Here is a 22,197-nt window from a genome sequence, read left to right on the forward strand (position 1 = left end):
CATTTTGAACGGCATGGGAAGGAGAAGATGGGAACATTCAAACAGTTGGTGGATGATATGTTGGCCTGATAAAGGAGACTCTTGGAAAGCTGTGGATGGTTGTGCAGGAGCATGAAGAGGCGTTGAAGGGAGTGGAGGCAGCATTGTCGCAGCACAGCGACCAGCTCGATTTAATGGGAGAGGAGCTACGGAGGGTGGAGGAAAGTAATAAAGGGCTGAGAGCCAAAGTAAAGGGCCTGGAGAATAGGTCATGGTGGAGTAAAGTAATAAAGGGCTGAGAGTCAAAGTAGAGGACCTGGAGAATAGGTCATGATGACAGAATCTTTGGATCGTGGGACTGCCTGGAGGCACGTTTCGGAGATGTTCGCCAAGTTGTTTGGGGGGGGGGGGATACATCCATTTTTGAGCGGGATAGGGCTCATCGGTCACTTCAGCCGAAGGTGAATGATCCACCAAGAGCAGTGATAGTCTGTTTTCACAGCTATCAGATGAAGGAGATGGTGTTGAGATGGGCTAAGCAGAATAGAGGGGTTGGAAGGCAGTAGTATTCATATACACCAGGACATCACAGTGAAGGTGACAAGGCAGCAGGCAGCCTTCAATAGAGCGAAGGCAGTGCTTTATAAGGCAAAGTTGAGTTACGCATAACTCCAAAGACTATTACCTTGAGATGGCAGAGGAGGCGGAGGCATTGGTGAGGACTGAAGGATTGGGACTTAGCTGATGTTAAACTTTGGCTTCTTGGTTGTGCTTGGAAGGGAATGGGTTGGGGACAATGGGACAAATGTGTTGGGAATTTTTTCTCCTTTGTTTGGGGGTTATCATGTTTGGTTGGTTTAGAAGGGCTGGTGTTGGGTGGTGGGGTGCTGGTGGCTTTTGTACTAGGTATGTGGCAGGGAAGGCGCTCTGGTTGCGCCTGTGTGGACAGGTTTCGGTGGGCCTGGCATGTGTGGGTGATGGGGGGTGGGCAGTATGCAGAGAGGAGCAGTTTCCAGAGGAAGTGGTTGTTGGATTTCCGGGCCAGTGGGCAGGGTAGCTAGCTGATAGTAACCAGTGGTAGGACTTGGTCCCTCTCTTCGGTAGGCCGGGGGCAGAGGTCATGGCTGAAAGAAGGAGTGAGACACCCCCAGTCCGAATGGTAATGTGGAATGTACGGGGGTTGCGTGGACCGGTGAAGCAGAGGAGAATCTTCTCGCATTTGAAGAGCTTGAGAGCTAACGTAGTGCTGTTGCAGGAGACCCACCCGTGAGGTGAAAGACCAGGTTAGACTTCAGAAGGGTTGGGTGAATCAGGTGTTTCACTTGGACTTTGATAGCAGGGCCCAGGGGGTAATGATACTAGTGGATAAGAGTTGGGCTTCAGATGGAGGGGCGGCATGGTGGTGCAGTGGTTAGCACTGCTACCTCAGGGCACTGGGGACCCGGGTTCGATCCCGGCCCTGGGTCACTGATAAAATCTTGGGAGGTTGATGGAAAGTATGTGGAAGACCCCACTACTGAGATTTGGTCAGTTGAAAAGGAACTGCAGACGTAGTTTGACCATTGGTCTACAGGGAAAGCGGTTCGCCAGATGAGACGGGCGAAGGGTATGGTGTATGAGCTCTGGGAGAAACTGGCAGGACAGCTCTGCCAGCAGGCAGCCTCGCGAGAGATTGTTCAGATCCAGGATGGAATGAGTGGTGGCACCGTAACAAGTGAACAGGGCATTGAGGGCGTTTTTCTTTTAATAAGAGGTTGTATAGGTCTGACCCTCTGGGGATGAATCAGATATGTGAGAGTTCTTGGAGGGGATGGAATGTCTTAAAGTCGGAGAGGGAAGGGCTGGAGGAGCCAGTGGAGATTGAGAAGGTTCGGACAACGAAAGGGACGATGCAAACGGGTAAAGCTCTGGGACCTGTTGGATTCCCGGTGGAATTCTATAAGAAGCTCTTGGATAGGCTGGCGCCGTTGTTGGTGGAGATGTTTGAGGACGCAGTGGCGAAGGGGCGCTCTCGGAGATAATGGGGCAGGCATCTTTCTCGCCCTTGTTAAAAAAGGATAAGAAGCCAGAATGTGGAGCGTATCGGACAGTATCCCTCTTAAATGTGGATGCTGCTTAGGTTGGAGGAGTGCCTTGTTAAACGTGGTGCGCTCCCCATCAGAGGGGGGGAGGAGAGAGAGAGAGCGAGAGAGAGAGCGAGAGCGAAAAGCCGGAGGTGGTGGTAACACTGGATGTGGAGAAGGCGTTTGATCAAGTAGAATGGAGTAATTTGTTTGCAGTGCTGCAACGGTTTCGGATTGGGCCTAAGTTTGTGCTGTGGGTCAAATTGTTTTACAAGGAACCAATTCGTACGAATCAGGCGAACTCGTAATATTTTCAGCTGCATAAGAGAACGAGACAAGGGTGTCCCATGTCCCCCCTTTTATTTGCACTGGCAATGGAGCCTTTGGCATTGAGGTGCTCGGATAAGTGGAGGGGTGCAGGGGGATAGTTAGGGGTGGAGGTCGAGGGAGATGGGGGGGGGGGGGGGGGGGGGAGGAGAGCATAAGGTGTTGATATATGCTGACAATCTTTTGCTGTATATTTCTAACCTGGGTCCCGTGGTGGGGGATATATTGGGGCTGCTCAGACGATTTGGGGCTTTTTTGGGTGCGAGTGCTTTTTGGTTTCCTCTCTGGGGGTGGGAGCAGGTTTGGGAGGGATTGCTGTTTCGTGTGGTAACTACTCACTTCATGAGGTATTTTAGGCACATAGGAAAAGTGACATTGTACAGTAGAGAAAAAAAAGTCCAAGACACAAATTACAAATTAAACATAGTGCAAACCATGGCTCTGTTCATGCACAGACCTGCGTCAATATCCCCCTACTATACTCTACCCTTGCCCTTGCCCCCCGCGCCCCCCGGACGGGCTACCAGGGAAGCAAAGGCCAGGACGTCGGCCTCTCTCTCTTCCTGGACTCCCGCGGCCTCCAAAACCCCAAAGATTGCCACCTCCGGGCTCATTACCGCCCCAGTCTTCAATACCCGGGACATGACATCTGCAAATCCCTGCCAATACCCGAGTTTAGGGCACAACCAAAACATGTGTACATGGTTAGCCGGCCCTCTGGTGCATCTAGCACACTTGTCCTCCAGCCCGAAGAATCTGCTCATCCGGGCCACCGTCATGTGGGCCTGGTGCACGACCTTAAACGGGATCAGACTGAGCCTGGCGCATGTTGCGGTCGTGTTTACTCTGCTCAGGGCTCCTGCCCAAATACCGTGTGTCCCCCCCCCCACCAATGACAGCGGGAGCGCATCCCACCTCCGGACCTCCTCCCTCACTCGTTCCACCAGTCAGGACAGGTTGAGCTTATGCAACCTGCCCCAGTCCCGTGCCACCTGAATCCCCAAATATCGGAAACTCTCCCCCACTAGCATGAACGCCAACCCCTTCAGCCTACTCTCCTGCCCCCGCACCTGAATTACAAACAACTCGTTCTTAGCCATGTTCAGTTTGTACCTGGAGAACCGGCCAAATCCCCTCAGGGTTGCCATAATACAGTCCATCCCCACCATTGGGTCCAATACATATAACAGCAGATCATCTGCGTATAATGAGACTCCCTCCCGGACCAGTCCTTTCCAGCCCCTAGAAGCTCTCAGGGCAATTGTCAGCGGCTCTATGGCCAGCGCAAACAGCATTGGGGAGAGAGGGTAGCCCTGTCTTGTCCCAAGGTGCAGTCTAAAGTAATCCGATGTCATCCTGTTCATCTTTACACTCGCCTCCGGGGCCTGATACAATAGCCTAACCCAGTCGATGAACCCTGCCCCGTACTCGAACCGTCCTAGTACCTCCCATAGATAGTCCCACTCGATCCGGTCAAAAACCTTTTCAGCATCCATGGCTACCACTACCTCTACCTCCCGACTCTCCGGGGGCATCATAATCACGTTGAGCAGCCTTCTTAGGTTGGCCACCAGCTGCCCCCCCTTTACAAACCCGGTTTGGTCCTCCACAATTACATCCGGTACACAGTCCTCAATTCTGGTCGCCAAAATTTGGCCAGTAACTTGGCGTCTGCATTGATCAAGGAGATCAGCCTGTATGACCCACAGGCCTCCAGGTCCTCATCCCGTTTCAGAATGAGTGAGATGGTGGCCTGTGACATCGTCGGGGGTAAACTCTCTCTGTCTCTTGCCTCGTTAAAGATCCTGACCAGCAAAGGCCCCACTATCCACTATATTTTTTGTAAATCTCCACCGGATACCCATCCGGCCCCGGGGCTTTACCCGACTGCATGACCTTCAGGCCCCCCAATACCTCTTCGATCCTGACCAGTGCATCCAGTCCGTCCACCAACACCCTCCCCACTCTTGGCACCCCAAACTCAGCCTGCAGCCTGTCGTTTCCTGAGTAACTCTGGCCTCGGGGACTCCCCGTAACTCCTGTCCATCCGTAGAATTTTCTTAATCAGTCGGTTCATCTCTGCCCTATCCGCCCTGTCCCTGTACGTCCGTATTGAAATCAGCTCCCCTCTCACCACTGCCTCCCAAAGCACCGCTGCCGAGACTTCTCCAGTATCGTTCACCTGCAGGTAATTCTGCATGCATTTCCTCAGCCTCTCACACACCGCCTCGTCTGCGAGTAATCCAACTTCCTGCCTCCATGGTGGGCGCTGAAAGCTGTCCTTACAAAACTGCAGGTCTACCCAGCGCGGAGCATGGTCCGATATGGCAATTGCCGAATATTCTGCCCCCACCATTCCAGCCAGCGGGTCCCTACTAACCACAAAGTAGTCAATTCAGGAATACACCTTGTGGACGTGGGAATAATACGAGAACTCCCGCGCTGTCGGCCGGCTAAATCTCCACGGATCTGCTCCATTTGCTCCATGAACGCTCTCAGTTGCTTTGCCATCGCTGACAACCTGCCCGTTCTTGAGCATGACCGGTCCAGGTTCGGGTCCAGGACTGTATTAAAGTTCCCGCCCATGATTAACTCACGCGAGTCCAAGTCGGGGATCTTTCCTAACATCCTCCTATTAAAATCCACATCGTCCCAATTAGGGGCCTACACACTGACCAGGACTACTCTCACCCCTTCGAGCTTACCTGTCACCATGACGAACCTGCCACTCCCATCCACCTCAAATTGTACCCTTTTATTAATCAGGATCGCAAACCCCCTTCTCTTAGAATCAAGCCCCGAATGAAAGACCTGACTGACCTAGCCCTTCCTTAACCTAATCTAGTCTACCACTTTCAGGTGTGTCTCCTGCAACAATACTATGTCCGCCTTCAGAACCCGCAGATGCGCAAACACACGCGCTCTCTTCACTGCCCATGTAACCCTCTAACATTCCAGGTGATCAGCCTGGTTGGGAGGCACTTTGCCCCCCCCCCCCTTTACCGATCAGCCATCCCCTTTCCTTGGCCAGCCCCCCAGCCATGTGTCGCGCTTCATCTGGCCCGCCTCCTGGCCGGCTCCACCTATGACCTCCTCATGTTGCCATGCCCAGTTTCCATCCCCGTCAGCAGAACAACTGAACCCCCCCCCCCCGAAGCATCCATTTTAACCCAACCCTTTTAACTGTTTTCTTTATTAATTCCCCCCCGCCCCAGCCAAACTCCAACTAAGCAAAGGGCCCAAACAGGAAACATTCAGGAAAACCATGCAAACAGCACGCAAAAACAAAAAGATACATCCCAAAACGGGAGAGACACCACATATACTTAAAAGCTCTAACATGAGTCCAAACGTCCCAAGCTCAGGACCAGCCCTTGCTTCTTAACGCAGTCCATCGCGTCTTCAGGTTCCTCGAAATAGTGGTGCTGACCCTCATACGTAACCCACAGTCGCGCTGGAAAAAGCAGCCTGAATTTCACCTTGTTTTTATACAGTATCTCCTTCACCAGCTCAAAGCTTGGTAAACACGCAGGGTGGTATTGTCCCAAACACAGCTTTGTGTGCTTTTTGCCCATTGCCGCACCCGTTCCATGTCCAGGTACCTGTGAAAGCATACCACAATTGCTCGTGGGGGATCCCCTTGTCGCGGCTGCCTCACTTGCACTCTGTGTGCCCTGTCCACCACCGGCGGGCACGGGAACACCTCGTTCCCCAGCAACATCTGAAACATACCCTCCACATATGGGGCAGCGTCCGGCCCCTCTGCCCCCTCCAGGAGGCCCACGATTCTCACGTTCTGCCGGCGAGATCTGTTGTCCAAGTTCTTAGCCTTTCCAGAAGCACTTTTTGCTGGTCCCTCAAGTCTCCGAATCTTCACATCCGCCACCGTTTGAAAGTCAGCCTGCTCCTCCACCGACTTCTCCAACTGCTGGAGCTTCTCAGCCTGATCATCCAGCCTTTTTCCCATCCGATCAATCGACTTCTGAAGCGGCTCCAAGTTGTCATGCTTCAAAGACAAAAAGCCCTCCTGCATAGTCTGCAACAGCTGCTCCATTGTGGGCTGGGCTGTCGGCTCCTTGCTCTGAACACCAGCCATGCTGGTCTCTCTCACAGCCTCCACTGTGCCCTTACTCGACCACTTCTTCTGCTGTTTCCGTCCCTCCGGCTTCTTAAGTCCATCCAATTTTGTACGAGTCCTGTGCCCGAGAACTATTGCTTTCCAGTTCCACGCTCAAAAGCGTAAAAAAGTCAGGGGAAAAGGTCCAAAAGTCCGACCGAAACAGGAGCCACCAAATGTTCGACCTACTCCCTCATAGCCGCCACCGGAAGTCTGAATCTTGGCAGATTTGTTGAGGTGGAACAGCCTTCCCCCATCATTGGCAGGCTGGGTACAGGCGGTAAAGATGTTCCAGTGCTTGCCAATCTTTTTAAATGGGGTGGAACGGTTGATTTTATCATTTGTATGGGTGGGTATGGTGGTGAGGATTCGGAAGACGTGCTTCAGAGACGGCGACAGTCTGGGGTGTTGGCTCTTCAGAATCTTACGTATTACTATTGGGCAGCGAATGCCGACAAGGTGCGGGTCTGGGATAGGGAGGCGGAGGAGATCTGGGTCAGAACGGAGTAAGGCTCATGTAGGAGGCCTGGTTTGTGGGCACTGACAATGGTGCCTCTCCCATTTGACCCAGGGAAATATTGGGTTAGTGCGGTGGTGATAGCCACGCTAAAAATATTGAGGCAATTTCAGCAGCATTTTAAGTTAGGTTGGGGTCAAAACTGATGCTGGTTCCGGACAATCATGTGTTTGAGCCGGCGAGACTGGATGCTAGATTTCGGGGGTGGGAGGAGTGGCTGGGTGATGGAAATTAAAGACTTATTTTTTTGAAGAGTGGCTTGCACTCTTCAAAGTTTGGAGGAGTTGACAGAGAAATTTGGGATTCCGCAGGGGATGGGTCTTTAGGTAAATGCAGGTGCAGAACTTTGCAAGGAAGGTTTTCCCGAAGTTTCTGGTGACACCGCCCTCCTCATTGTTGGGAGTGGGTGTTGTTGGTTATGGGATTGGAGAGGGAGTTAATCGCGATGCTTTATGAGATATGGCGTCACTGGAGGGGGTTAAGGCCAAGTGGGAGGAGGAGCTGTGGGTGGCATTGGAGGAGGGATTGTGGTGTGAGATGTTGTGGAGGGCAAATGCGTCAAACTCATATGCACAGGGTGCACCTGGTCAAGTTGAGGATGAGCTGGTTGTTTGAGGGGATTGAGGACACTTGCGAACGGTGTGGGAGAGATCTGGTCAAGCATGTACATATATTCTGGACCTGCCTGAAGTTGGAGAAAGTTTGGAAGTAATTTTTCAGTACATGTAGGCGATCTTGCTCTTGGATTTGGAACCCAGTCCCCTGGGGGCCATATTTGGTGTGTCGGACTTGCTGGAGCCACATACGAAAGCGGGGCAGATGTTTTAGCCTTCGCCTCGCTGATTTCTCACAGGCAGATCTTGTTGGGGTGGAGATCAGCCTCTCCACCCAATGCCTCAATATGGCTTGTAGACCTAATAGAGTTGCTGTATTTGGAGACGGTTATGTTTACCTGGAGAGGGACGATTGAGGGGTTCCACAAGAGACGGGGTCTGTTTATTCTTCACTTTAAATCGTTGATTGCTGTCAGCTGCTAGGGGGAGGAGGGGTGGGCTATTCTGAGTTATTGGCGTGTTGGTTGGTCATGTGGGGAGGAGTTTCTGTCATTGTTGTTGTTTGTTTTGTTTTGTTTTATGTTTAAAATGTTAAAAAACAAATTAAAAAAATTATAAAATAAAATCTTGTCCATTGCCTTTTCGTAGCGGTTGATCAATAAATTTGGACCTTTTGGTTTGTTGGCTCCACGGGGATAAATAATAACAACTTTCTGTTACAAGTACTTAGCCAATTCTTTTTTCCACCATAATTGCTATTAATTCAACAATCTAAGCTCCTTGTGAGGTTTAACTATTACTCCATGGTGTGGCTTTATCTGAGAAAGATGTTCCCTCCTTAGCTTTCTAAAACCAACTGCTTCCAGCAGAGCTGCGAGAGCTACCTTTTCGCACTTTCTCCAACAGCAATCAAATTAGCTGAACTAAAACTTAAAAGCTACTTTATTTTAGGAGGCCCCAGTTGCTAAGCAACCACTACTGGTTTATTTATTCTTCCATAGTCCTCTCTCAGCAAAATAGAAATAGCTGGAATGTAACAAACCCTCACAAATACAAAGCATGAATCTAACTATAGGTTTCACCCTTCCAGGCACAGAAACATTAAACACTTAAAACGATACTTTATGGCAAATGTTTACCAATACAAATATAAATCCCTTAAAACTACCTTTGTTTTCCTAACATGAGTGACACAGTGGTCAATAATTTGGTTGGAATAGGATTGGGGGAAGGAGATGAGTCTCATGGACAAGAACAGCTCAAAGCAGCATTGAAGGAAGTGGGATAAAGTCTAGAGAAGGATGAGATTTCAGGACTAAGGCACTAGAAACATTGGGGGAGTTTAACCTGAAGAGCTAGGAAATGGGAAGGAAGCAGCAACAGTAGCAGAACAAATGGTAAAATTCCATGAGCTCTTCAGGCTTATTATTGGAGGTGAGGGTGGAGACAGGGAGGATTGTTTAAGATGATGGTGAAGAAACGGTAGGAATTATCTTTCTGCTCTTGGATGATCTTTGAACAATCGTCAGTTTAGCAATCACACAAACGGACTAATAATTCCTTAAGCGGTCCCGCCTATCAGACAATGGATAGTCACACCAATTGTTTGCAAATGTCATTCAAACCCGCATCCCTTTAGTCTTAAAGGAGCAAAATGAAGGGTAAGACAATAATCAACTGCACGTGGAGAAGAATATTAAAAGTGGTGCAGAATGTGTAATTTAGTAAATTGGTAGATGCAAAAATGCCATGATTAATTGTCAGCTAACTATTGGTAAGTGACTTGAGGTCGAGCTTTTTCCACGGGTGGATATAAGAAGGGTGAGGAGTGGAATTTAGGCAGAGAGAGAGATAAGACAAAATTATGAGATTGACTTCAGTGATAGTAACAGCAAGACTCGAGGCCATATCAGACGACAAGAGCAAGGGAGTAGCCATAAAACTGGGAAGCAGAATTTATCTGGAGGGAGTGCTTAGGCAGGAAGGAGGATGGGGGATTAAACTCGAGAAGAGATAGTAGAATTGAGATGGAAGTTGAAACCACAGAGGTGGAAAGTCATTCAATGCAGAGGCTGAGGGAAGATAGCAGAGAAGATCTCTTCTTGAGAATGGTATTTGGATGGGTGATACATAACAAGAATTTTAAATGAGAGACATGATGGATGGAACAACGAGAGATGCTCAAAGGAAGAGAATCAGGGAGACAGACCAAGAGGCAGTTTATAGATAAAGACTGCACCACCAGTGAGATTGTTTGAGCGAGTCAAGTGGTGAAATGTATAGCCAGGCAGGGAAACCTCTTTGGCATAATATGACATCCATATCGAAGACTTTCCTGCCTGACAGATATTAGGAGTTTCATTGTTCATGGCCCATGTACATGGACCACACCATCAACAGAGTTAAAGATTTAATTCTCTCACTTGTGGGCAGGAGTCAATTGACAGCTCGCACAAGCTAAATCAGGCATACTCTAAAACTAATTCTCAAATAACTGATACAAACTTCACATAGGCCAGTTCAAATTCTAGCACGGTAGATAAGGCACATTGACTTAAAAACGCAAGTTAAGTGGCTTTGATTGGATATTGTGCAATAGATTAGATTCCATGTATCTGAAGACTTTATACCTTTAAGATGCTCTTCTGAGAGTTGAGCTTGTAACTGATCTAATTCTAGCCCATGCTTTGCCAAAAATCTCTGTGACAATTCGCTTTCAATCTTCTGCATCTCCTCTTTGTGCATCAAAGAGGTGGCTTTCTCCTGTTTGTGTTTCTCCTCTAGCTGCAGTCGAAGTATTTTTATTTCTTCCTGAAATTAAAACAGAAACATGATCATAATGTTAATATAAAATGTTAATGGCTGCACGATGGCAGTGGTTAGCACTGTTGCCTCACAGCGTCAGGGACCCGGGTTCAATTCCGGCCTTGAGTGATTGTCTGTGTGGAGTTTGCATTTTCCCAGTGTCTGTGTGAGTTTCCTCCGGGTGCTCCGGTTTCCTCCCATAGTCCAAAGATATGTAGGTTGGCCATGATCAATGTGCGGGGTTATGGGGATGGAGTGGGCGATCAGGCCCAGGTAGAGTCCCGTTCGGAGGGTTGGTGCAGACTTGATTGGCCAAATGGCCTCCTTCTGCACTGTAGGGATTCTACATTCACCAGCAGCTTCAAGCTTTGTCTTTGTTTTTTGATTTTAAAAAGTTTTGTCTCCAGAGGAAAGTACCGACAAGTTTACAACCATTTTGCCAAAATATTTGGAATCTGGGATTTGCACCACATTGAGAACAAAGGAATAGGAGCAGGTAATTCAGCCTCTGAAGCTTGGCCCGCCATTCAATGAGATTGGGGTTGATCTACATTTTAACATTTGAACTCCATCCACACACTGAACTAAGGTACTTCGTTGAATAAGAGAACATTTTAATTATAAAATGTACGCATGTAAGAAAGAGAAGAGACTTTTATAAATTTGTTTTTGTACGATCGTATCTATTACGCAAAAACAACAATTTTTTTCGTGGTTCAACTCTTCTTCATAATGTTTCTCAGGGGCTCCATCAGTACTCTTGGGAGGTCAAAAGGTATCCGTGGCCAGAACATTTTGGGAAACCCTGCTCTGATCAATTATCCACTAGTCCAAACAGATGAATTTACACATTGCTAAATTCCACCTGCCAATCTTACCCACTCTATCAACGCCTCTTTGCAACATTCTGCACCTTGTATACCAATTGCTGTGCCACTTCATGTCATTAAAAAATTTAGATGTAGCTCTTTTATTTCTTCACCCAAGTCCTTAATGAATCTCGTACGGCCAGGTTCAGATCTCTGGGGAACACCACTGCCAGCCTGTCCACTGGGATACCTATCAATTATTCATATTTTTGGTTTCCTATTAATTCCTGCCCAAGTCAATAGGTTGCTTCTGATTTCATGTGCTCACATTTTTGTTAAGCCATTTACATGAAACCTTGCCTGCTGCAAGTCCACATAAACAGTCCCTTTACTGTCATGTTTGTTAATTCACCAAATGTTTTAACTAGGTTCGTTGGACTTGATGTACGCTCTCCAAATCCATGCTGGCTTCCCCTGAATAGCTCATTGTCCGAATTCCTTAGTCATCCTCTCCTTAACAACACATTATAGTAACTTATCCACAACCAATATTAGTGGCATTAGTGGGTTTGCACTGAGTGCTAAATTTGGGTGCATTTGAGTACTATAGTGAGAGTTTGGTGACTGAGGGTTCATTTTTATCTAAAGTCTAGTCTTTCTTTTATTTAGTTAACTAACTTAAAAGTTGCTGTTTGGATTAGAAGATGAATTTTCAAATCAGCTTTAAACAAATGTTCTACTTGCAGCTGGAGCTTGCTAATTAGTTAATTGGATTAGGCCAGTTTTCAGAGGGCGGAGTTCCAGTTGGTCCACAGGGCAGCTCCATTGTGTAAGGTAAGAAGTGGAAGGGTTGGTTAGTTAGTTTGCCGATGACACGAATGTCGGGGGAGTTGTAGATAGTGTTGAGGGTTGTTGCAGGTTACAGCAGGACATTGACAGGATGCAGAGCTGGGCTGAGAAGTGGCAGATGGAGATCAAGCTTGATAAATGTGAAGTGATTCATTTTGGACGGTCGAATTTCAATGTTGAATACAGGGTTAAAGGCAGGATTCTTGGAAGTGTGGAGGAACAGAGCGATCTTGGGGTCCACATACATCAATCCCTCAAAGTTACCACCTAAGTTGATAGGGTTGTTAAGACCTATGGTGTGTTGGCTTTCATTAACAGGGGGATTGAGTTTAAGAACTGCCAGGTTTTGCTGCAACTTTATAATACCCTAGTTAGACCACACTTGGAATATTGTGTCCAGTTATGGTCGCCTCATTATAGGAAGGATGTGGATGCTTTGGAGAGGGTGCAGAGGAAATTTACCAGGATGCTGCCTGGACTGGAGTGCATGTCTTATGAAGAAAGGCTGAGGGAGCTAGGGCTTTTCTCACTGGAGCGAAGAAGGCAGAGAGGTGACTTGATGGAGGTGTACAAGGTGATGAGAGGCATGGATAGAGTGGATAGCCAGAGACTTTTCCCCAGGGTGGAAATGGCTGTCACAAGGGGACATAATTTTAAGGTGATTGGAGAAAGGTATAGGGGAGATGTCAGAGATAGGTTCTTTACACAGAGAGTGGTGGGTGTGTGGAATGCACTGCCAGCAGAGGTGGTGGAGTCAGAGTCATTAGGGACATTTAAGCGACTCTTGGACAGGCACATTAACAGCAGTAAATTGAAGAAGTGTAGGTTAGGTTGATCTTAGATTAGGATAAATGGTTGGCACAACATCGTGGGCTGAAGAGCCTGTACTGTTCTATGTAATAGGCTTATTGCACATTTTTCGCTTTTACCCTGCTTAAACAGTGGAAGGGATATTGTATAAACATCCTCCAACAACTGGCTAAACTAGCTAGAAATGTGGTGCAAAAGGTAAAGGAATACATAAAAACTCTTCTTTCCCTACATATTAGTTTACAAAGTTATTGATTTAAGATGACGCCCAGTAAACCGAAGTATGCTGGACATCACTAGTACACTTTAAATAGCATTTATCTAACTGCAATGAAAGAAAAAAGAATGATGCCTCCCAAGAAAACACAACACTGCTTTTCATTCTGATGGAAGTTAATCGACCTGAAAGATGAACTGTCACACTCTCCACGAATACTGCCATATCTGCTCTGCATTTACATATTTTCCAATTTTTACTTCATTCTATTTCCTCCCCTCCAATCCATTATCTTTAGGCAAGTCATTAACAAAAAGGTCAACATCTCAGCCTTCGAATAACAATAACAAGGATTAGATGGTACTAGCCTTACACAGACAGGAGGAAATAGATACAGGAAGTGGCCATTTAGCCCTTAAAGCCTGTTTTGTCATTTAATGAGACCTTGGTTGATCTGCATCTCAATTACATCCGCCTGCCTTGGCTCCATATCCTCTTATATCCTTGTCTAGCTAAAATCTTTTGCCTGTTTTTGTGGGAGAAGTACACAATTCCACCACTCTGTGTGAAGAAGTGTTTCCTAATTACTAATTTTCTAAATGACCTGACATTGAATTTAAGGTTTGTGGTCTTCTTTTAGACCACCAAAGTTCCTCTCCAGCTACCCTATCAACACCTTTCAATAGTTCTGAAAATAATTCAACAACGCACCCTAAAAGCTCCTATATTCTATGCAACACCAAATCAATACAATTATAATCTCTCCTCATTAACTAACTCTGGGCATGGTGTTGACATTCTGTTCAATCTGGACTACACTCCACGGTCAGGATTTCTGAAGGTTAAGTGCCCAGAAATGAACACAGTACTTTAGATACTCTATAACTGGAGCATGATTTCTTCCCTCATATACACTTGCCCTCTAGTTATAAGGGCTATCATTTGTTTAGCTTAAACACAAAAGCAATATTCAACAGAAATACTGAAAACCTGAAATACAAACAGCAAAAGCTAGAAATGTTCAACAGGTCAGGCAGCCTCTGTGGATACAGAAACAGAGTTAACAGGGCATTGGTGAGACCACTTCTAAAGTACTATGCACAGTATTGGAATAGTTTATTGTCACATGTACCAAGGTACAATGACGGTCTCCTTATTTATCAAAGGATATGAACGCAACTGGATGCAGTTCAAAGTGTATTAGACCAATACCTGGAATGGCAAGTTGTATTCGCTTGAGTTTAAAAGAATAAGAGGCAAATTGATATAAAAAATTCACTGAAACCTTTAAAGATTTTGAGTGGATGGATGTGGAAAGAACGTTTCCTCTTGTGGGAGAACCTTGAGCGAGAAGTCATTATTTAAAAATAAGGGGTTACCCATTTCGGACAAAGATGAGGAGAGTTTATTTTGCAGAGGGTCAATTTGAGTCTTTGGAACGCCTTTCCTCCAAAGACATAGGAGGCAAAATTTCTGTATGTTTTTAAAGCAGAGGTAGATAGATTCTTGATAAGCAAGGGGGTGAAAGGTTTTTGGGAGTAGGCAGGAATGTGAAGTTGAAATCAGATTATCCATAAGATTATTGAATTATGGAGCAGGCACGAAGGGTTGAGTTGCCTACTCCTGCTCCTAATCCATATGCTTGTGTGTTCACATTTAAGGTCAATTATCAATGACTGCTGTGGTCCCAAAAAAGTGTTTTTCCCATTTGTACCTCCTCTCAACCGAACTTTTGTTTCTTTATTCATCTCCTTTTGCCTTGCACAATCACCCTAGTTAATCTCTCCTATCTATCATAGACCTTTTGCTCTTTACTCTCATTCTTTTTCTGAATAGTTTCTTAAAATGTGTTCTATCTTCAACTGTGACCTTCTGTAAGAACTGGAAATTGACCCGAAACATAATCTTATTGAATGGCTTTGCATGTGGAAAGGTTCACTCAGCTATAACTGCCTTGCTTCAAAACAGCCCATTCGGAGTCACTGTTATGTCTTAGGCACAAAGAATCGCCACTGTGAAATGGCTGTGGCTGCAGATGTTTGTGAAATTTTGTTAAGAGCATAAACCTTCAATTTCAAAGTAATGGGGCAGGGTGGCACTTCAGTAGGAAATGAAAATGGGCTTGATGGGAAACTAACAACAACCATCAATACAGTTGTTCATCTCAAGTACATATGCAATAGAAATGTGCAATGGAAATCTTCATACCATATTTATTACGAAGCAATGAAAAAAATCTGATTACATCACAGGTCATCAATATATAATTACCAAGGAAATTGGACTATTGTAATGCGGGATTAAGAACACCAAAGGAAGGATATACTGGCCATAGAGGGAGCGCAACAAAGGTTTACCAGACTAATCCCTGGGACTGTCTATGAGGAGGCATTGAGGAAAACAGGTTTGTATTCTCGAGAATTTAGAATGAAATGTAATTTCATTAAAGTGTACAAACTCCTGACAGGGCTCTCAACAGAACTGATGCAGAAATATTGTTTTTTCTGTTTGTCTGGGGGAGAGGAGTGGGCATCTAGATCCAGGGAACATTCTCAGTATAAAAAGGTAGACCATTTAGGACCAGGACGAGGATAAATTTATTTTGTCAGAGGGTGGGAATCTTTCGAATTCTCAACCCTACAGGGCGGTGGAAGCTCAAACAATTCACATGTTCAAAGCAGAGGTTGATAGATTTCTACTTACCAATGACATCAAGGGTTATAGGGATAGCGTAGATTAGAAAGATGGCATTGAGGTTGAAGGTCAGCTATGATTCCGTTTAATGGCGAAGCAAGCTCAAGGGGCCAAAGGCCTACTCATGCTCCTATGTTCCTAACACATCTAAGAATGCTGACATAGGACAATGAAGCACCACCCTAATGTGTTATGCAATGGTGGAAAATAGGTATGATTCACCATACAGTGAATCCAAGCATTTCAGACATTTCTTCAAGGAAGCCTAGAACAAGGTCCTCCCTTCACACAACCTTACATCAGCTAAAAGCAAATCAAGCATCAAACCTTACTCTATGGTTCAGCTTAATGCACTAAAGAGGGAGCCATCAGGGAGCCTTCCAACAATTGCTTGGAAAAAACATATCAACAGGTTTCCTTTTGAACTGTTGCAAGTTACCTTGTATTGTTCCAGCTTTTGTGCCAACTCTTCTACAATCTGAATGCGGTGCTGGAAGTAATTCTTCTCAGTGAGATCCGTAAATGATAGCAAAGACAAACTGGTAAGAATTTAAAAAATTTAAAATCTTAAAAAGCACAACACAGACACATTATATTAAATAATAAAACACATCTTCTCAAACCAAATTAATAAAACCTTCAAAAAGTCTTGCAATTTGGATTTTGGAGAGACCACACCTGGAATCAGGTGCACAGTTTTAATCTAATTACCCAGGGAAGGATCTATTTGCCTCAGAAGGGGTGCACTGGAGGTTCACGAGATGGAGTCAGACGGCTATACAATGAGACTAGATTGAGTAAAGTAGATTTACGGTCTTTGGAATTTAAAGGGATAGAAGGGTTGTCTCATTAAATTGGAAAAACATTTTTGCTTAACAGGGTAAGTGCTGGGATACCTTTTCACCTGGTTTAAGAGTCCAGAACTAGAGTGATGGTCTCAGGACAAGAGGTTAGCCATTTAAATTGATACAAAGAGATTTCTTATTTCTGGAGGATTGTAAATACTTGGAATATTCTATTCCAGAGAGCCATGGATGCCAAGTCAATGAGTATATTCAACACTAAGATTTGTGAGCTCTTAAAGGAATTATAGGATGGGGATAGTACAAAAAAAATAGAGTTGATGCAGAAGCCAAGATCATATTGAATGGAGGAGGTTGTTCAAACTGTTATATGGCATTCTCCTGTCTTATATTTCCTTCAAAGCCAACCAACAAAGCAACAAATACAGCAATGTGAAATTCACTCAAACCGTACCAAGAATCCGCTAAACTTCACAGTATGGAGAGTTGCAGGTGAATTTACTCCATGATACAGCACACAAGGAGATTGTTTGATCCAATATGCCAATTGCAGAGCTATCTAATTAATTCCACCCCCACCCAGCACTGTATTTCTTTCCCTTAAAGTATTTATCCACTTTGCTTTTCAATGTTAGTATCATACTAAATTGGCTTCCTCCACCCTTTCAGGGAGTACATTCTAGATCATATCAATTTTCTGCACAAAAAGATATTGCCTGGTATTGCCTCTGGTCCTTTTGCTAATCATTGTAAATCTGTCTCCCAGTTCACCAACTCCGCTGCCAGTGGAAACAGTTCTTATTTAGTCTATCAAAACTCTTCATGATTTCGAACGCTTCTATCAAACCTGTGTTCACTATGGAGAAGGATTATGTAGATATAGAAAGCAGTGAGGGGGACTGTGACATAATTGAACAGATTAGCATTGAGAGAGGAGGAAGCGCTGCCGGTTTTAATGAGGAAGTGGCTAGGTGTGTAGATGAGGGCAGTTCAGTTGATGAAGTCTACATGGACTTCAGTAATGCCTTTGACAAGATCCCGCAAATGAGACTGATCAAGAAGGTAAGAGCTCATGGGATCCAGGGAAAATTGGATCAGTCAGTCATTGCAGGTGGGAGTCCCTCTTACATTTACCAGGCCTGGACTATCCCTCCACTTAGCTGCTCAAGGATATTGTTTGAAATTAATCCCCAATTCTTTTCTGGTAATAACACCCGAAAAGCTGTTCTGTCCTTCTTTCCATGGGTTACATAGAACATACAGTGCAGAAGGAGGCCATTCGGCCCATCGAGTCTGCACCGACCCACTTAAGCCCTTACTTCCACCCTATCCCCGTAACCCAATAACCCCTCCGAAACTTTTTGGACACGAAGGGCAATTTTGGCATGGCCAATCCACCTACCCTGCACGTCTTTGGACTGTGGGAGGAAACCGGAGCACCCGGAGGAAACCCACGCAGACACGGGGAGAACGTGCAGACTCCACACACACAGTGACCCAGCAGGGAACTGAACCTATGACCCTGGTGCTGTGAAGCCACAGTGCTATCCACTTGAGCTCCCGTGCTGCCCATACGTAATTGGCACAACATAATTTGAAGCACTTGGTACTGCATGATGTGCAAGAGAATTCCATGCTCAAGACCTCTCCCATACACTGCTGAATACAGTAGCTCCAACGAATGCTGCCAAGCTCACATTGCTCCCCAGTAACATGCTCTCCCTGATTATACTCTCAAAGGGAGCCAGACTTTAGGCTCCCTTTACTATTACTTACAAAACCCTAATCTAATGTCCAAGAGCTCAGCTCATGTGAACATCAAGCCTTAATCCGTTCCTCCAATACATTCCAGATCCTAACAGCCCTTCTAAGAACTGCCAGACAACTCAACCCCAGGTTCCCGAGAGATAGTAATCCCATCAATAAATGAGTGGCATGCAGGAACATAAAACAAGTACCAGCAAGGTATAAAGTAGAACTCAGCTACCAACCATAAAACAGTTCACAATAAATAACTACCTCGAAGGCAACGAGTGAAATTGGTCAAATATAGAACCAGGCTGGGATGTCAGCATATACCCTCAAAACTAACAAAGGCAAACAAAGGAGAAGCAATAAGATCACTATTTGTTTTGGCAATCATTTAGCAGCCATGATGCCTCCTCAATCAGCTGACCATAAACATAAAATCAAATAATTTGGAAAACAAAAATTCAATTTAGTTACTAAATTCTTATTGGAAACATGCAAGTAAAAGTAGCCCACTATCACCGCCTCACAGCTTAACCTCTGAAAAAGGTTTGGTCAGAGCTTTGCTCAGACTATTGTCTATACTCCTGCTCCAGCAGTTTTTGAATATCATGGTGTTTGAAGATCATCAAAAAGAGTTCCCAAATTGCACATTTAAAAGACAAAATGTGACAGCGTGGCCCTTTTAAGGGATGATCCTTGAAACGGAACCCATTAGGGACGGAGCATGTGACCCTGGGCCTATCAGGTGCCGGCTCATGGACCTGGGTAGTAGGGAATCATCAGAGTAAGCTCTGTAGTCAGTGGGACTAGACCTGTGTTGGAGTTGTGTTTTATATATATATAAATATGGTTAAGTGGGGTTATTGGGTTACAGGGTTAGGGTGGAGGCATGGGTTTGAGTAGGGTTCTCTTTCCAAGGGCCGGTGCAGACTCAATGGGCCGAATGGCCTCCTTCTGCACTGTAAATTCTATGATTATATGCATGGAAACAGGCCCTTCGACCCAGCTTGTCCATGCCGTCCAGTTTCTATCACTAAGCTAATCCCACATGAACTAAGTGAAATTTTAGAACTATTTTGATGTTCTCTGTCACCTTGGTTCTACGGTCTGGTTCAGGCTGAGCTCAGATTCAAGACCAAGAGGCAGTCTTATCTCTTCCTGGAGACGCTGTTCTAGTTGGGCAACTTCCTTATTGTTTTTCTCTTGCACATCTTTCAGTTTCTCTTCAAAGTAATTCTTTAGTTGTTCCAGCTCACAAATATGTTGCTTCTGTAATTGCTCCCGCTGTTCAGCAAGTTCCTGCTTTAGATGTTCTACATCTTCAACTCGAGACGTGCGAGCCAGCAAATGTTCCCTGAATTCTATAAGGGAATTATAAAAATATATTATCGCTCACCATTTCAGATAAATGTTAGAATTGTATCAGTATAAATGAACTGCCCAAAAGGACTCCCGATTGACTTATTATTGTTGTGTGATTAGAATTAAAATGGAACCCGAAGACAGGCTTTATTTTTAGCATACGGCTACTCTACTTTTCCATAACCACGACATCAATGTTATTGCTAGTGGTGCTAGTTACATTACAACTTTGCTTGTAAAAGCAAAAGCACAACATTTGCATTTAGTATCCAAATATATCCAAATCAAAATTCATGATATTTGTCAGGCTTATTGAAAAACTGCCTCTTTCACCGCACAGTTCAGGTGCCATTGCTTCAAATGCTCCCCAACATTGAATCTCTGTTGGGATTCAATTCTGCAGAAATCCCTTGCTTCCCCAAAGTAATTCTTCTATGATAAACCAAAGTAAAGTGCCTGATGGACAGTCAAACAATTTAAGTTCAATTCTGTCCATGCAATATACTTCCAGCAACAGGAACTCTGACTGATTGTTTCCCCTCTACCAGCCGGCACTGGCCAATAGTAGCATCCACACTGCACAATGGCTGAGAACAACTCCTACTCAGATTGCAAACCAAATTGCTCTCCTACATATACCTGCAGGAGTAGAAATTCCTTTCAAATATAAATAACAAAACAGGAAAAGCAGAAAGGATATGAAAGGAAAAGGAAAGCAAAGTCTGCTAGATCTATCACCAGAATGGAGCATGCCCAGATGAACTGGCTAACAGGAGAACATAACACAGTGACAAAACTAAAACTGGACCTTAAAGCCAGTACAATTCAACCATGAGAGGAAGGGATAAAAGGGACGCAAAAAATAACACGTCCAATTCCAAAACGGAATCACCAATAAATCACAGGCATACCAAGAAAAATGGAGCTACCAAAGATTTATGTAGCAATAATTAGGGAGATAAGATTACCCTCTCAGACCAGCTTGTTTTCTCATGTATGAAAAGGTGACAGTGCAGTATGGTGAAGATGCCATGCCACTATCATAAATTGGTCAATACTGAAGTCCACATGGCTCAGAGCACATTTAAGTGGATTTCCATCTGAAATATTTGAGGGCGGCATGGTGGCACAGTGGCCAGCACTCTTACCTCAGTGCTAGGGATCCAGATTTGATTCAGAACTTGGATGTGCAGTGAACCACAGGAAGTAGTTGATGCTAAAACTTTAAAGAGGCAGCTGGATATAGCACTTGGAAAGAATGGAATGAAAGGCTATGTGGAGAAAGCAGGATTAGGCTTTTGAGTTGGATGATCAGCCATGATCGTGATGAATGGCAGAACAGGCTCGAAGGGCCAAAAGGCCTCCTCCTGCTCCTATCTTCTCTGGATCTATGAATGTTCTCCCAATGTGTGCGTGGGTTACCTCCGGACCTCCGGTTTCCTCCCACAGTCCAAAGATTTGCAGTTTAGGTGGATTGGCTATGCTAAATTGCCCCTTAGTGTCCAAAGATGTGGTTAGTTGGAGTTATGAGGATAGGGCGTCGGGGTGGGTCTAGGTAGGGTGCTCTTCCAGAGGGTCAGGGCAGACCTGATGGGCCGAATGGCCTCCTCCTGCATTTGCATCGTTTCAGATAAACAAGATCCATATTACATGGGGATTTTTTTTGCAAGATGTTCAATGTGTCTTAGGCCCAAGGAGAAAACTGAACTTGCAGGCAGCTGCTAGTATGTACTTGGGGGTTATAGTCCCATGAGCGTGATCATTGAGATGCTACATTTTTGCGCTAGCAGATTAAAGATCAGAGTTGATAACACACTTGGTTTGATAAAATCAACCCTCACCTAGATTATTGTCTGTGTCTACCTATGTTGATTTGTGTACAGAAAGCTTATCAGGGGTTGTTAGGCTTGGCTACTAGGAACGGAGTCTTGGTACTCAGTAGGTAAACGCTCTCAAAATTTGATGCAGCTTTTAAAGTCAGATTTGGGTGACAAACATAAAACACGTGAAAAAAGTTGACAGCAGAAAAAAAAAGTGCTTTGGAGACTATAGAGTGCAGGAACCGATCATGTATATCTTACATGGTATTCACACTACATTAGATGGCCTTTCACTTAGGTTCAACTTGATTTCTACCGCTGTATCTAGGTCAGTCTATTTGTGTTAGTTATTGGTTTGCCAGTTCTTTAGAAGTTATAAACTTCAAAAGGGTGGCTGGATCGATTTAAGCAGCAGTCTGCATTAAAATTGAAAGCAGTCGATGTAAGGGGTGGGGTTACCACAAAGGTGATCCGGGCATGGTGTGATGGTGGTTTCCATCTCGGATAGAAACAGGAATACACTAATCAGTTCCTCAACACTATACTGCCATTCAATTAGATCATAGTTGATATGTATCTTAATTCTATCTGCTCACCAAAGGTTTGCCCGACAAAAATCTAGAAAGTTGTGTTTTGAAATTTTAAACTGATCTAACCTCAAAGACGCCTTGTGAAGATATGGTACCCAACTTCACCTCAAAACTGAAAACTGCCAAACT

At 45.1% G+C, this 22,197-nt stretch overlaps 1 protein-coding gene across 5 annotated transcripts in view; it reads right to left on the reverse strand.

Moving 5' to 3' along the window:
- The window catches only part of pcnt (pericentrin), a 352,612-nt gene that overhangs the window by 205,007 nt on the left and 125,408 nt on the right, over positions 1–22,197 (reverse strand). For all 5 annotated transcript variants that reach the window (XM_038786588.1, XM_038786581.1, XM_038786572.1 and 2 more), the window contains 3 exons: positions 19,390–19,657; positions 16,181–16,280; positions 10,188–10,368 (listed from right to left, as the gene is read on the reverse strand). In XM_038786588.1, the coding sequence (XP_038642516.1) occupies positions 10,188–10,368; positions 16,181–16,280; positions 19,390–19,657 (549 nt within the window). The remainder of the gene's footprint in view (positions 1–10,187; positions 10,369–16,180; positions 16,281–19,389; positions 19,658–22,197) is intronic.

Source organism: Scyliorhinus canicula, chromosome 2, assembly GCF_902713615.1.
Source record: "Scyliorhinus canicula chromosome 2, sScyCan1.1, whole genome shotgun sequence".
Classification (NCBI taxonomy): Eukaryota; Metazoa; Chordata; class Chondrichthyes; order Carcharhiniformes; family Scyliorhinidae; genus Scyliorhinus; species Scyliorhinus canicula.